Source organism: Aureobasidium namibiae, assembly GCF_000721765.1.
Source record: "Aureobasidium namibiae CBS 147.97 unplaced genomic scaffold scaffold_6, whole genome shotgun sequence".
NCBI lineage: Eukaryota > Fungi > Ascomycota > Dothideomycetes > Dothideales > Saccotheciaceae > Aureobasidium > Aureobasidium namibiae.
The window spans coordinates 425,173-439,098 of NW_013581203.1; the positions used below are offsets into that span (position 1 = coordinate 425,173).

General features: G+C 51.3%; 5 protein-coding genes across 5 annotated transcripts; 3 read left to right on the forward strand and 2 right to left on the reverse strand.

The window, feature by feature from the left end:
- Nucleotides 1-1,074: 1,074 nt before the first annotated feature.
- On the forward strand, nt 1,075-1,621 carry M436DRAFT_43478 (uncharacterized protein; the record flags this gene model as incomplete). Its single annotated transcript, XM_013572946.1, has 2 exons — nt 1,075-1,422; nt 1,478-1,621. 2 exons carry the CDS (start codon nt 1,075-1,077, stop codon nt 1,619-1,621), a joined length of 492 nt encoding a protein of 163 aa, XP_013428400.1.
- Nucleotides 1,622-2,305: 684 nt separating this feature from the next.
- On the reverse strand, nt 2,306-4,120 carry M436DRAFT_43322 (alcohol oxidase; the record flags this gene model as incomplete). The annotated part of the gene is made up of 1 exon (XM_013572922.1): nt 2,306-4,120. The coding sequence occupies one exon, from the start codon at nt 4,118-4,120 to the stop codon at nt 2,306-2,308; it is 1,815 nt and encodes a 604-aa protein (XP_013428376.1).
- A 1,414-nt stretch (nt 4,121-5,534) lies between these two features.
- On the forward strand, nt 5,535-6,727 carry M436DRAFT_44366 (uncharacterized protein; the record flags this gene model as incomplete). The annotated part of the gene is made up of 4 exons (XM_013573123.1): nt 5,535-6,060; nt 6,108-6,225; nt 6,283-6,375; nt 6,430-6,727. The coding sequence occupies 4 exons, from the start codon at nt 5,535-5,537 to the stop codon at nt 6,725-6,727; spliced, it is 1,035 nt and encodes a 344-aa protein (XP_013428577.1).
- A 312-nt stretch (nt 6,728-7,039) lies between these two features.
- On the forward strand, nt 7,040-9,688 carry M436DRAFT_43888 (uncharacterized protein; the record flags this gene model as incomplete). Its single annotated transcript, XM_013573024.1, has 2 exons — nt 7,040-9,458; nt 9,603-9,688. The coding sequence occupies 2 exons, from the start codon at nt 7,040-7,042 to the stop codon at nt 9,686-9,688; spliced, it is 2,505 nt and encodes an 834-aa protein (XP_013428478.1).
- A 515-nt stretch (nt 9,689-10,203) lies between these two features.
- M436DRAFT_71772 (uncharacterized protein) lies at nt 10,204-12,689 on the reverse strand (the record flags this gene model as incomplete). The annotated part of the gene is made up of 3 exons (XM_013573249.1): nt 10,204-11,107; nt 11,168-12,477; nt 12,528-12,689. The coding sequence occupies 3 exons, from the start codon at nt 12,687-12,689 to the stop codon at nt 10,204-10,206; spliced, it is 2,376 nt and encodes a 791-aa protein (XP_013428703.1).
- Between the last annotated feature and the right edge of the window lie 1,237 nt (nt 12,690-13,926).

Sequence of the window (13,926 nt, forward strand, 5' to 3'; positions counted from 1 at the left end):
GAAACCTTCTTGAGTTCAAAACATGCAATGACAATGTGTTGGATTGATGCCACGGATCCAGGCTGTCCTTGCCAACTAGGTCGATGTCTGCTAGGTTGTAGGATTGAGATAGCGACTTGAGATTGAGGTTCGTGAGGCCTGACCAGATGGGGTATCTTCGGATCCGGGATGTCCTTGATTGCTGCCCGACGCGGACTGTTTACGCGCGCGTCTCGCCGAAGTACACCTCTCCACAATCAGCATCCAATACATCATCCACTCAGGAAGAACCATCAAACTACATGAAGCATGTACGATACGGCTGGCATAGAGCATTGGATTGCGGTGTCTAAACCAACATGTGACGATGGAGGCGCAGCGAAACCTGGGACCGGCGCTAAAGCATCATCGAAACGCTTAAATACAACACCGGATCCAGAGTCATTGCTCCCTTCAAAACGCAAGCGTAGGGAGTACAGTGAATTTGAACCAGCTCTTCACAGGAAAACGGAGTCTCTCAACCCCTATCCATCAACACCCGCGCTTTTAAACACTCGGACGTTGACAAGAATGCCTTGCTTGGGTTCAAAGACCTTGTCAACAAGGTAGTGGTCTTTGCCCAAGGAGTGTGCACCGTTCCAGCCGAGCTTCATGTGAGTTGTGAATGATTCGATTTCAGTTGATCAAGGCCTGTTGCCTAACAAGAACTGAGTGGTTCAGCACGATCTTAGGGAAGATCCAGATGCCAGCTTTGCCCAACTTCATGTGTACTATACCACGTCTCATTCTCGCTCAAGCCTTGGTGCATCGCCGACGCTCGCCGAGATCGATCGCATCGTCGACCAGGCTCAAGAGCTCCGTGACGAGGGAGATTCCGAGGCAGCTTACAACTCACTCGTCCACGAACCCCTTCTCGCCCTCGCCCTGAGCCTATCGCCTCATGCTAAGAGAGTAGCTGTCAAGAACATGTAGGCTTTACGATGGCTCTGCCTCCCGCTGTTGCTCTTGCTGATCACCAAATTCAGCGTACACGCTACTATTTCACCTGCCTCGCTCCTCCCGCTCGGCGCTAACAATTTATCTGTCCGTAGTAAGATGGTGGACTGGGCTGTTGTATTGCGTCCCGTTGGAGCCCTTGGCGGCGCTCTTGCTCGCGCGAGACAACAGCCAGATGGCGATGAACGCTTCTTCAATCACTCGAGATATCGTTCATTGATTGACAAGCCCTTTGCAATTAGTGTCGAAACCAAACCCGAGGGCGAAGATATTCGACAGGCCTATATTCAGCTTGCTGTCTGGACTTCTACTCATATGAATTTCTTATCTCAGCTTTTGGGCGATACTGCTTCCTCCGCCAAAAATCTACCTCATCTTCCACTCTTGATTGTTCAAGGCTCACTCTGGTCATTCTTGTGTGCCTCTCGCAAGGCTGATGGATCGACCGTAAGTCATCTTGGGTGACGCAATCGAAGGATCCGACTGATCATTGTCACAATAGGACATTCATACGAAGATTGACTTTGGCGATGCGAGTACGAGATATGGTGTTTTCATAATCGTTTCCGTCTTGCAACTACTCGTTGATTGGGCTGAAGTCCATTATCGTCCTTGGTTTGAGGAACACTGTGTCGTCAAGGAATAGAAATTTAGTCTATCACAACTCTATCTCACGCTACCAGACTTATACTCGTACGGTAGAGCCGTCGCTGTGGATCTCAATATTTGTGTGATAATCTCCATTTTCCAATATCAATTGCGCGAATAGACTGACAAGTACTTTTACTCCACCACAATAATTGATCGTGTGGCTGAACATCAAGATCCCAGCTTCTGTCGAGAAGTTCAGGCTCAGCATCAACCTCGAAACAAGCTTACAAGAAAACAATCTCTTGACTTACCAATCATGCTTGGTCCTCACAGCAGAGGAAAGCTACAACAAAAGTCCACTCGGGTGTCGGTCGCTTTTGAGGGTATGCCAAGCCAAAACGTCGCGTAGTCGGTCATGGTTGCAGTGACGCTAGTGATTTAGATGTGCGCATTGGAGACGGCCGGATGGGGGAGGCATGTTGGACGATACTGACGATGGGTAGTCAAGCAGATGTATGAATGATTGGAGCAGTATCAGGTCATAGATGCAATAAAACGAGATCGGAATGGAGTGGATTTGGCGTTAGGATTCAGCAGAAATAAAGGCAAAACCAAGAAGTCATTGTAGCAAGCAAACAACTGGCTGATAGACTATCAGAACAAGTAATGTAGACTTCCGTACGCCAGATATGCTCAAGGTAGTGACACTCCATGTGCCTTTTCACGGAAAAGAATACGTCTAAGCAGACCACTCGGCGGCTATGATCTCAGCAGCACGCTCGGCAATGCCATAGATCGCCGTCTGGATATGCGCAGAGAGCTGCACAGGGATGATACTGGCATCCACAACTCTCAAGTTCGCAGTACCATAGACCTTCAATTTGGGGCTAACAACACCGCCATCCTTTTGAGGAAGCATTGCACAAGTACCCAGAGGGTGATAGATAGTCAGAGTATGGTTGAGTGCAAAGTCCCTCCATTGCTGGTCAGTCTGGATAGCTGAACTGGGTTCGTATTCCGAGGCAATAATGTCCTTCATCGGTGCTGTTTGGGCGATCTTGCGGTTGAGCTTGGTAGCGGCAATGGCAGCTTGGAGATCATACTCGTTACTGAGGTATCTCGGGTCGATGATGGGTTTTCCGAGGGGGTCGGAAGCGTTGATGTGGACGTTGCCGCGAGAAAAGGTGTGCATGATGACACTGAGTAGAGTGAAGTAGTTGGAACCGTACTCGGAAGAGTTGACGACAGGATACCCGCCGACTCCAGTGTAGCCATCGGAGAAGATGACCTCAAGTTGAGGGATGGTTTCGCTCTTGTTTCCAGTCAGGAAGCCAAGCTTAGTTTGATCAACAACGGAATCTTTGGCATTTGTTGCGGTCTTAGCGACTCCAATCAGAGCAGCAGATTCATTGCCGAGTGCTTGTGGCCAGGTCAGATAAGCGAAACCAGAAGCAGCATAGTCGTAGCTGGATACTCTGTTTGCGTTGTACAGAGCTAGCTGCTCGGCCTTGAAGGTCGCATTGTACTTGAGTTCGTCGAAAGAGGTCTCGTTCTTCAATTTGAAGCTGTTCTGGATGCGAATGTGATCTTGCAGATTCTCGCCAACAGAGGGAAGCTCGAGCACCGGTTTGACACCAGCGGCTCTGATGACAGAAGAGTTGCCAATTCCACTGAGCTCGAGTAATCCAGGCGACTGGAATGAGCCAGCGCTAAGGATGACTTCTTTGCCAGCATTGATGACAACATTGCCCTTGAGCGTGACACCTGTGGCGACAACTTGGCCACGACTTTTCTTTGTATTGATCTTGATGACTTGTGTCTCGGTCATGACATGAAGGTTGTTTCCAGCAATGTTGAGGTACTCGGGACTGTAAGAACGTGTGTATTTCGCGGTGTCGATGTTGTTTGGTTGGATCGAAACACCAAGAGGGTTGCCATTGAGAGATTCCATGTTCTCGGCGAAGCCATAATTTTCCATGGTCGGGATCCAGGTCTCTTGATCAGTAGGCTGGATTCTGTTGATAGTGGCGTGGATTGGACCATCGACTCCAACACCTTGGTCAATCTCTTGTCCAGGATAAACACTCTGGGTATAGTTTTCGACTTTGAGCATACTATCAATCATGTTCTTCCAGTTCCAGCCAGGGTTACCAATCTGCTCCCAAGCATCGTACTCGGCCACTGATGCGCGATCCCAGCACATCAAGTTAAGAGCAGAGCTCCCACCGAGGACCTTTCCTCTGTTCTGCGCCCATGAGCGACCGCCAGCATGAGGCTGTGCGACGGTGGTGAAGTTGTAATCGTAGACCCCGCCTAGGGTACTGCCTTTCATACCAGGAATATAGATACCAGATGCATTGCGGCCATCAGGACCAGCTTCGATGACCAGTACTGTGTTGTGCGGCAAATATTGACTCAGACGACTTGCGACAGCAAGGCCGGCAGTACCACCTCCCACGACAATAAAGTCGTAGGATGTCGGTTTGGACGCTTGCACGACCGAGAGGACAGTAAGAGCTGATACAAGTGTAGTTGAGAATAGTGAAGGAGCCATTTTCGTTCGTTGGGTCTATGAACAAAACTATCACGAAAGTGTTTGGCTTGAACAGCTCATGAATTTATACTGTACCATGAGGGTCAGCCTCATGAGGCGAATCTTTGGAAGGATTGTCGGCAGTTCAGGTTGGGATTTGGCTCAGGTGTCGAGCTAGAAGTGGATTAGATGAACGTCCCAAATTCCATGTGGAGCGGTCTGCAGAGCCAAGATCTGTTGATGCATACGGGGCAAGCCATTCAGAGCCTACCAATAGCGGCCGAGTCCAGAGGCATTGCATTGATCGCCAATTCCTATGCCTCTGAAGGACGAAGACCACGGGAGTGAATCACACAGCACACGTCAAACCGCACAATCGAAGGTGCTGAGGTGCTCGCAGGCATCTGGAAGACGCGGGTCACATGTTGATGTTTTCAATGGCCTCGTCAACCTATGCGTCTCGGTCGCTAGGAAAGATACCGACTTGGTGGAATTGGAAGCTGCGAAGAGATGGTTTCATCAAAAGTGCTGGGAAAATGCAAGGTCGATCAATCGGCAACTTCCACCGAGCGTCCCTGCTTTGACCAACCACCTCGATAAGTTGATCCTCCTTCTCACCACTACACGACGCTGGCTTTGAAGGATTCCATTTTCTCAAGGAGCGTCACAGTTCATCCAGGTTACGCGTTCAAAGCGTGTCGTTCACCTGTGAGACCTGTGGAAACGGGCCGCGTACGGATGTCTTTGCCGAACCATTTATCACATTGCAGGGGTCCACCACCGACAGAGCTGCAACCGAGCCGTGCGAGCTTTGCGATATTGACCGAACCGCTCGTTCGCGGCCCATATTCTCGAAGCACTTGGTGACCCGAGTCTCGATCCGCCATTTAGACTTTGCATGAACAAGCTCATCAGTCCTCAACAGACTTTCTCCAGGATACCCGGCTCAGCCCTCGTGGCTGAAGTTCAGCCATAGCTAAGGGGGGTTATTGCAACATGCTGCAAGCCAAACAGTGTTCACAACTGTTAGTGGGTCATGATCATACCTCATCGGCCGGACTCAACGTCTGTTCGCGGTTCCTTAAGATGCTAAATGGGAACATAACCGGAGAGTCTTCGCAACGGAAAAGCATTGATGCCGGTGTTGACCTTCCTCGCGGAGAACCAAGTCGGATGTGATCAGGGGAAATTACGCACGAGTCCTGTGGATCTAGTGTTGCTTATTCACGACAACACCTGCATTGACGACTCGCTTAGGGCCGGTGCCATGATGATGTAGCGCTTCTTGCAATCATACTGCTTGAATACAGTTGGCCGAAAGAAAGGCTCATAGCCTTTCCACATGGATGGACACTAGTACAACCCTTGGGTAGGTCCTTGTTCGATACACCTTTCGCTGCTGCACATCTGAGTCAAGATTTCAATCGTCTGCAAGATGGGGCACTCGCGTGATGACGACAAAGGCCCTACATTGCTTGTCCTTACCTGTATACTGACATCTCTGGCTGTCCTAACCACCAGCTTACGTTGCTGGGTACGATGGGGGAACCGGCAACTCGGACTCGATGATGGAGCAATGGCTATCACGACTATACTTGCAGTAGCCCGAATGTCCATCCAGATCGTCAGCGTCCGCTACGGAAATGGGAAACACCGCGAGTTCGTTTCTGATCACGACTACAAAATGATCAACATGTTCACCTGGATCACACAAATCTTACTCTTTCCAACGATCTGTCTGATGAAGGTCTCGATCTGTATTCTAATCTTGCGTATCAAGGACACGCGGACTTTGAGATACACCTTGGGCTTTATCATCACAGGCTTAGTCCTGACGAACTTCGAGTGCTTGCTTGTACTGCTGGCCGAGTGCTCACCACTGGATGCGTACTGGAACGGAACCTCTGCCGGGCACTGCTGGCCTGCCAAAGTGCGGATATACAGTATCTATCTGCAAGCATGTCAGTACGCCGATATGCCGCTCTGATTCTGTACTGATTTTCTCCAGCATATGGCGTCGCGACCGATGTAGTCTGTACTTTTCTACCAATCTATGTTGTCTGGAACGTCAAGATACCGCTGTCAACCAAAGCTGCAGTATGTGGACTGATGAGCTTGGGCTTGGTGTGCGTATCAACAATGACATCGCGGCATACCTGACTTCTGCTGACCCGTTCGTCAAGGGCAACGCTGTGTTCGGCCATTCGAGCAGCATCCCTTGGAACGACTACCAACGACCTTTCGTATGCCTACTGTATTGCTGCAATATGGGCGAAGTCAGTATTGCCTCTAGACACGACGGTACAGTACAGCTGCTGATCAATCTGTAGCACCGAGCTATTCCTAGGCATCATCGCGGCCAATCTCGCCTTGGCACGATCGATGTTCAAATACTTCAACGAACGGGCACGAACGCTCACTCCATATGCGTCGGGATCAAGAACGACGAAGCTTCGCAACAGTCTCGCATCGCCAAGTCGGTTGGGCTATGTCAAGTCAGCTGAACCTTGTTTGGCTCTGCAAACGATTGGGTCGGCTCGTAGTCAAGCGAGTGGCATGCCGCTCCGACGTTACAAGGATGGGGCAACATTCACCGAGATGGACGAGTTCGAGAAAGCGACGCCGTGAAGTATGGAGGATATGGGTGGCGCAAAGTATCAGGATGAGGATGAGAACAACAGAATCATATGGAGAAAATTGACGCAGAGAGTCTTTTGTATACTGATGGTCGAATCTGATCTGATCAAAGATGGAGAAGTGGAGGCGGGCCGAGACGCGGGGAGGGCCAAGCATCACATGCGACCTCGGAATGTCCAATGCATCATCAAAGAGCAGTCACGTCGGTCAGACGTCTTATGCTGCACGTGCTAAACACTCTTCTCGTCTTGTGGTAATGACCTATACTCTGCAACAGACGCCGTGCGTAATGTGAGGTTTGCAATGGCAGCGCAGTCGACGTTACGGCCTGGCCCGGACGAAGCACTCCGGGCTCTCTTCAGCCGCCTGCTCGACCGTCTCCGTGGACGACTCAGACGAACACCTCGAACAATACGCCTTCTAGCTGCGGTACTCCTCACACTCGGACTCGTTGGAGGAAGCGTTGGATCATACAAATGGTGGATCGATAGACGCAAGGAGAAAGAGACGGGCAGACGGCTGTTACGACGCAACTCGGGCCTCAAAGCAAAAGACGGCACAAGAACACTCTATGTCGCATACAAGTCTTCGACCGCCAAGGTCGTCATCAACCCGACCAAGCAGACCACTTTCGATGCCCACCGTCGCTTGTTCCTGCAGCCGCCGAGGGCCGTTGGTCTCAGTGACAGCAACCTGCCCCAGGTCCCCCCTCTTCAGACCAAGCCTGGCCTAAACCTCGCCTTCTTGCACCAGTTTCTGAGTCTGATGAACATCCTGATTCCACGATGGGGAAGCAAAGAGACAGGCCTGCTCTTCAGTCATGGCCTTTTCCTGCTTCTGCGAACATATCTGTCCCTCGTCGTCGCCCGTCTCGATGGTGAAATTGTGCGAGATTTGGTTGCAGCTAAAGGCAAGCCATTCCTCTGGGGTATCGCCAAATGGTGCACCATCGGCGCTCTGGCCAGTTACACCAACGCCATGATCAAATTCTTGCAGTCAAAGGTTTCGATAGCCTTCCGCACTCGTCTAACTCGCTACATCCACGACCTATACCTCAACGACAACCTCAACTTCTACAAACTCGCCAATCTTGATGGCGGCATTGGTCATGGAGCTGATCAGTTCGTCACTCAGGACCTGACTCTCTTCTGCGACTCTGCCGCCAGTCTCTACTCAAGTCTCGGAAAGCCCTTTGTCGATCTTTTGGTCTTCAACTATCAACTATACCATTCTCTCGGTCCGCTGGCTTTGACGGGCTTGCTGGCAAACTACTTTGCAACCGCCACATTACTCAGAAGACTGTCACCTCCCTTCGGCAAGCTAAAGGCCGTCGAGGGCAAACGAGAGGGTGACTTCCGAGCTCTTCATGCTCGCCTGATTGCCAATGCCGAGGAAGTCGCTTTCTACGGCGGCGACCACATGGAGAAGCTGTTCCTCGATAAAGGCTTCCAAGAACTCAAGAGATGGATGGAGGGAATCTACAGTCTGAAAATTCGTTACAACATGCTTGAAGACTTTGTGCTCAAATACTCCTGGAGTGCCTTCGGCTACCTCATCACTTCTCTACCAGTCTTCCTCCCCGCTTGGGCTGGACTTGCAGAAGTTGGAGATAGAAAGGTAGCGCAGCCAGCGTCCGAGGCCTCTTTGATGGCACAACCACCAACAGACGAATCTGGCAGTCGCACTCAGAACTTCATTACGAACAAGCGAATCATGCTTTCGCTTGCCGACGCAGGTGGCCGTATGATGTACAGCTTGAAAGACTTGTCAGAACTAGCAGGCTATACATCTCGAGTCTACACTCTGATCAGCACTCTCCACCGCGTCCACGCCTCAGCCTACCATCCACCCCGCAACACATACCCCGAACTCTACTCCCTAGCCGACACACAAGGAACACTACACAAAGGCTTCTCGGGCGTACGTTTCGAGAACGCACCCATTGTTGCACCAGGTCTCTGGCCTCAAGGCGGCGAAGAACTCCTCGACAACCTCAACTTCGTCATTCAATCCTCACAACACATCCTCATCATCGGCCCCAATGGCTCTGGCAAGTCTGCTGTTTCTCGCATCCTCGCCGGCTTATGGCCAGTTTACCGCGGTTTGGTGTCTCGCCCTCGCAACGTCGGTCAAGATGGCATCATGTTCCTCCCCCAACGACCCTACCTTTCCCCAGGCACCTTACGCGATCAAATCATCTACCCACACACCGAACCCGATATGCGCGCAAACTCACGCCGCGACTCCGAACTCGACGCCATTCTGGCTGACGTGCGTCTCGCATACCTCCCATCCCGCGAAGGCGGCTTCGACACGCGCAAGACCTGGAAAGACGTGTTGAGTGGAGGAGAAAAACAACGCATCAGTTTCGCTCGCTTGCTTTACCATTCCCCCTCTTTTGCAGTCATTGACGAGGGAACTTCAGCTGTAAGCAGCGACGTCGAAGGCTTGCTCTACGAAACACTGAAGAATAGGGGTGTCACACTACTTACCATCTCCACACGCGCAAGTCTGAGAAAATATCACGATTACGTGTTGACCCTCGGATTGGGCATGAATGGCGATGAGTGGGAGATGCAGAAGATAGGCACGGAAAGTGAGAAAGATGGCGTGGAGAAGGAAATCGCAGAACTCAAAGATCGACTGACGCATGTCGAGGCTTGGAAGAAGAGGAAAGCAGAGATTGAAGCAGAGTTGGCGGAGGTTTGGGTGCAAGGGGGAGGTATTTTGACTCCCGAGTTTGCTGAGAAAGAAGGAGTCGAGGAGGCCAAAGCAGAGGAAGTGGAAGTGCTCGAAGAAGGAGATGGCGAGGAAGTCGCCCTCAGCAGCGAGACGGAAACGGAAAGGGCGGCGAGCGAGGCTGGAGGCGAGGGTGATGGCTACAATACTGATAACACTCAGGACCTGTTTGTTACGCCTGCAGCTACGCCAATGGAGAGAGGATCGCCGTAGTCGTAGTGACTGCCATACACAGCGAGAGTCAACTTATGGGACTGATGGAATTCTTTTTCACTCGCTTCTGGACTGTGTATTGCAGTCAAGCAGCAGATGTATAGTCATGTTGACGTGTCAACCACACTATTCGATCACGACAGGCCTTTTCATACCATTGCATACTGTATGGTCCGAGGAAACATGTTCTTCGTGTTCCATTTCTTCTTCTCCTCCATGACTATGGATTACCATCTGAAGTACAGTGAGTACCATGCTGCCATGACACAGTCTCGCTCGTCTGTTCCATTTCTTTTCGTACAAGCCGCTTCTCCTCTCTGTCCATGAGTCTTCGACGTCTCCTTCTCTCCATTCGTCCTAATAGTCTGTTCGTTCCTCTGCTCCTCCTGTTACATGTCTGTTCCTTTTTCATCTCTGCTAGGCAGCCCGATCTGAACGCAGGTAACATATGCCATCGCCACTTCGATTGCTAGATAACCAGACAATGGAGTGGTATGGTTCGATCGGTGCATCCATCAGTTGTTAGGAAGCGAAGCGACGTCCTCACCAATTTGTCCGATGGCAGCGAGCTTGCGCTGAGCCTCGAGGAGGTTGACTCTCTCCTGCTGTAGTGCCTTGCGACGAATCTCGCGGTCACGATCCTCAGCAAGCAGTTCCTTGCAACGCTCATGCGCATCGCGAGTCTCGACCTCGAGACCGGCTTTCAACTGCTGCATGAGGTTGGTCACGAGCTCGTGCAGAACCTCCACCTGCACACCTTGGGCAACGTGATCATGGAAGCGAAGAAGAGCCACGTAGTAGTAGCCTCTAACTCTGGCCATTGCGTGGATCTCTTGCTTGAAGGGGTCGTCACCGAGCTCGCCTCTGGCCTTCTTGTCCGTCATTGCCTTCTTTTTGCGCTCGGCAGGCTCGCTGAACTTGCCAGCGGCACGGTCGGCGTCCTCGAACTTCTCAACAAGACGTCGAGTGATGCGTTCGTTTTGTAGGAGCGACAACTCTTTGTCATGGTACTGTATGTAGCTCTCGTTGTTGTAAGTCATAGGCTTTCGCTGTTCGAGCTTTAGAGCGCGCTTCGCGTGCTGCTCCTGGTTGTGCATGGCGTTAGCGACGAACGATTTGATGATCTTCTTGGCCTCGCTGAAGAAGGCTGTGTTTAGCCATTGAGCGCAAGTGATTTCAAGCAATTGGGCCAGCGTGGTCTGTATCTCCTGATGAACATTGTTGATGTACTCAAGCATAGGAGGCTCCCAACCCACGAACGTCTGTTTACAAAAATAGTCAACAGCAAAGGGGTCGACTTCGCCAGGGACGCTCGAAGCTGTTAGCTTGCTGAGAGTCTCGCGTATCTCCAGCAGGCCGAACTTCTTATTTCCCTTTGTGGCGAGAGCAGAGTTCTTGACAGGGGTAGCAATATCAGATCTGGTCTTCTTTATGGTAGCAACATCAGATTTGATCTTCCTTGGGGTGGCAACGTCGGACTTGATCTTTTTGGCAGACGAGGCAGCCACTGGTGTATCGGGTTCAGCTCTTCTCTTCTTGTTAAGGGACCTCGGCTCTGCGCTAGGGCAGGGAGTATCGCCCACTTTATCGTCGTCATTGTCAATCTCGAAAACAGGTGTCTCGATTGCTTGGCGGAACTTTTCTGGTGTGTTAAGAACGAGGGTAGGGCGAAGGCTCTCTAGATCGGACTGGAAAGTTGTTGCCAATTCTTTGATGGAGTTGTGCATTTCGTTGTAAGGATGGACGCCCTGAGCGTGCTTCTCAAGGGCAATGCGAAAGGTAGTCAGTGCTTCGAGCACTTTACCTAGGGCGTTCTCGGGCGGATCGGGGTAGCCGGTAAGCTCGTGCTCGACTTCTGCAATGCGAGCATCGACAGTCCTGGTGATCTCGGGCAAGGTGACAAGAATTTGCTTAGTCAACTTGACTGAGAGGGTGTCGCGTAGCTTGAAAGTACCGAATCGGCCTTGGAAGTCCTGTAGCTCAGTGCTCCATGGATCCTGAGCGAAGAACTCTTCCTCAGATCTGCGAGCCTCGTCGGTAGAGATGTTGTCATTGAGTTCCACTTGATTGGGTTGTTTCGTGACGAAGTATCCGTGGCCAACAGCGAAAGCGTCACCGTGAAGAACATTCTTGATCAGTTGGGTCTTACTGCCGAGAGGCCATCGATCAGGCTTGGTGAGACAACCGACCGTACGTCCGAGAGCATTGTGCTGATCGATCAATGCAGCTCCGCTGGAGTTGGCAAAGTCGGACTCCATCGAGCGAGCAAGCAGGATCAAAGAGTTGCCTTGTTCAATGTGGTCTGCCACAAAGTTCTCGACAAGATTCACGAGCCATTTGTCTTGCGCCTTCGTCATCTGACGAATCACACCAGGTAAGTCAATGAAGGACAGACTAGGTTGTCCAGGTGCTGTGATGGCGAGCACAACCTTGTTGGGTGAGAATTCGACCTTCATTGGCATGTCGTCAATGGAGAGTGCGTTGAGATATTCACGTGGGTTATCACCGGGGTTCAGAGTAGCGCGTTGAGCACGAGTGAGAACGTCCTGAAGTGCATCCTTGCGGTTGACGATAGCAAAGTCGATGGCTGTCGGATTGTGATCTTCGCGCCATTTTCCGTAGCGACCATGAGGACTGGCGTCCGAATCGAATGAGAACTTTTGCTGTAGTGACACTTTACAGGACCAGGCAGTATCTTCGTCGGAAGAGAAAAGGGTGATTTCCAGCGGGCAGCGAGTGCAGGTTCCATCACTGCGAGGGACCTTGATACCGCTGATACCTTCAATGAGCTACAATAGCGTCAGTCGAAGCGCGCACGAACGAACATGGTGAATCTTACCGAGCTCTTTCCCGCAGATTGATCGCCGACCACGACGATCTTTGGAAGAGGCAACCTCTTTGTCTCCACACCGAGATGTTCAAGATCCTTGATCAACTGGACCAGCTTCTGCACCGGCCGGCCGAGAAGACCAAGCTGCTCGTTAGCTTGACCGCCGCGCATGTCAGGCGCGGGTGTAGGAGTAGCCATGGTCGAAGTGGTGGACGGCGCAGTACTGTCGTTGTTGTCGTTGTTGTCGTTGTTGTTGTCGAAGACGTAAGCCGCGCGGTCAGTCGAAACAGGATGCTCAAGCTTGATGTGAGGTTCCGCCATGTGGTGGAAGGCGCGTAACAGCAAAGGATACGCGTTGGTGGAGGAAGGGATGGAAGTGAGGTCTAAACAGACCTTGGTGTTGTGCGGAAGTGAGAGCTTTGTGCGAGTGAAGCAACACGAACTTTCTAGTCGATTGAGCTCATAGCCTCCCAATGTGCTGGTCACGCAAGCGTTCTGCAACAATGCATAGTCTGTTGGGTAGAAGAAGGACGTCCATTATTGAGATCCAATATCATCGGCAGTTTTTGTCTCGCCTACCATCTGCAAGGCACGGTACGTCTCGATGGCTACAACTCCGTTCATCCATGAGCATGTGAGTGGGACATAACCTCCAGACACAAGTACCATGTTAGTTTCACCGAGATACTCTTTGTCGTTGAATTCATAGCAGGTCAGTGGGCCTGGAGCTGAAGTTGGAGCAGCCATCTGCTGTTGACTAAAAGGACTTCGTCTTGCGTGCAGTCATGCCAATATTGTGGTGACGACAGAAACATGCCTTCTTCAACAAAGCACAAGCACTTCTTGCTAGAGACAAGAGTTTTTCCACATGCGCTGGCTTCAGATAGAGGCAGCAGCCTGCTTGGTCATACAGCAAATATGGTCAGTCCGGCGTCACAACATGCCAGCCATCTGACTTCCACATAGCCGGTTGAGTTCTGTACAACGGACCACGTTGTTTGATGCAGGTTCCCGGTCTCTGAGCAAGCGAGCCGTGCTGTTGCTAGCTGTTGCACAACTTCGGTATCCGTATGACTTTTCAAAGAGCTGACCCACGTGGTGAAGTGTCTGACGTGCGCTTGAACAATGGTGCAACCCCCTCAGCCAGGCGGGCATGTCTGATACTGATTGGATGCCTTGTTCGACGGACCAAATCGAATATGGAGAAGGGCTCCTGGTCAAGAGTGAAAGTCATACGGGTCAGTTTATGCCAACTGGCGTGGTGTGCAGCCTTTCGCTCTCAGGTTTGGAGAGATTACAGAGATGATCGTCATGCTGCTCGACTTGGTATGGCCGACATGAAGCCTATCAACCTTCTCGAAGCTGACAAACGCGTGTTTAGGACAAGTTTATGCATTACTGCATCGAA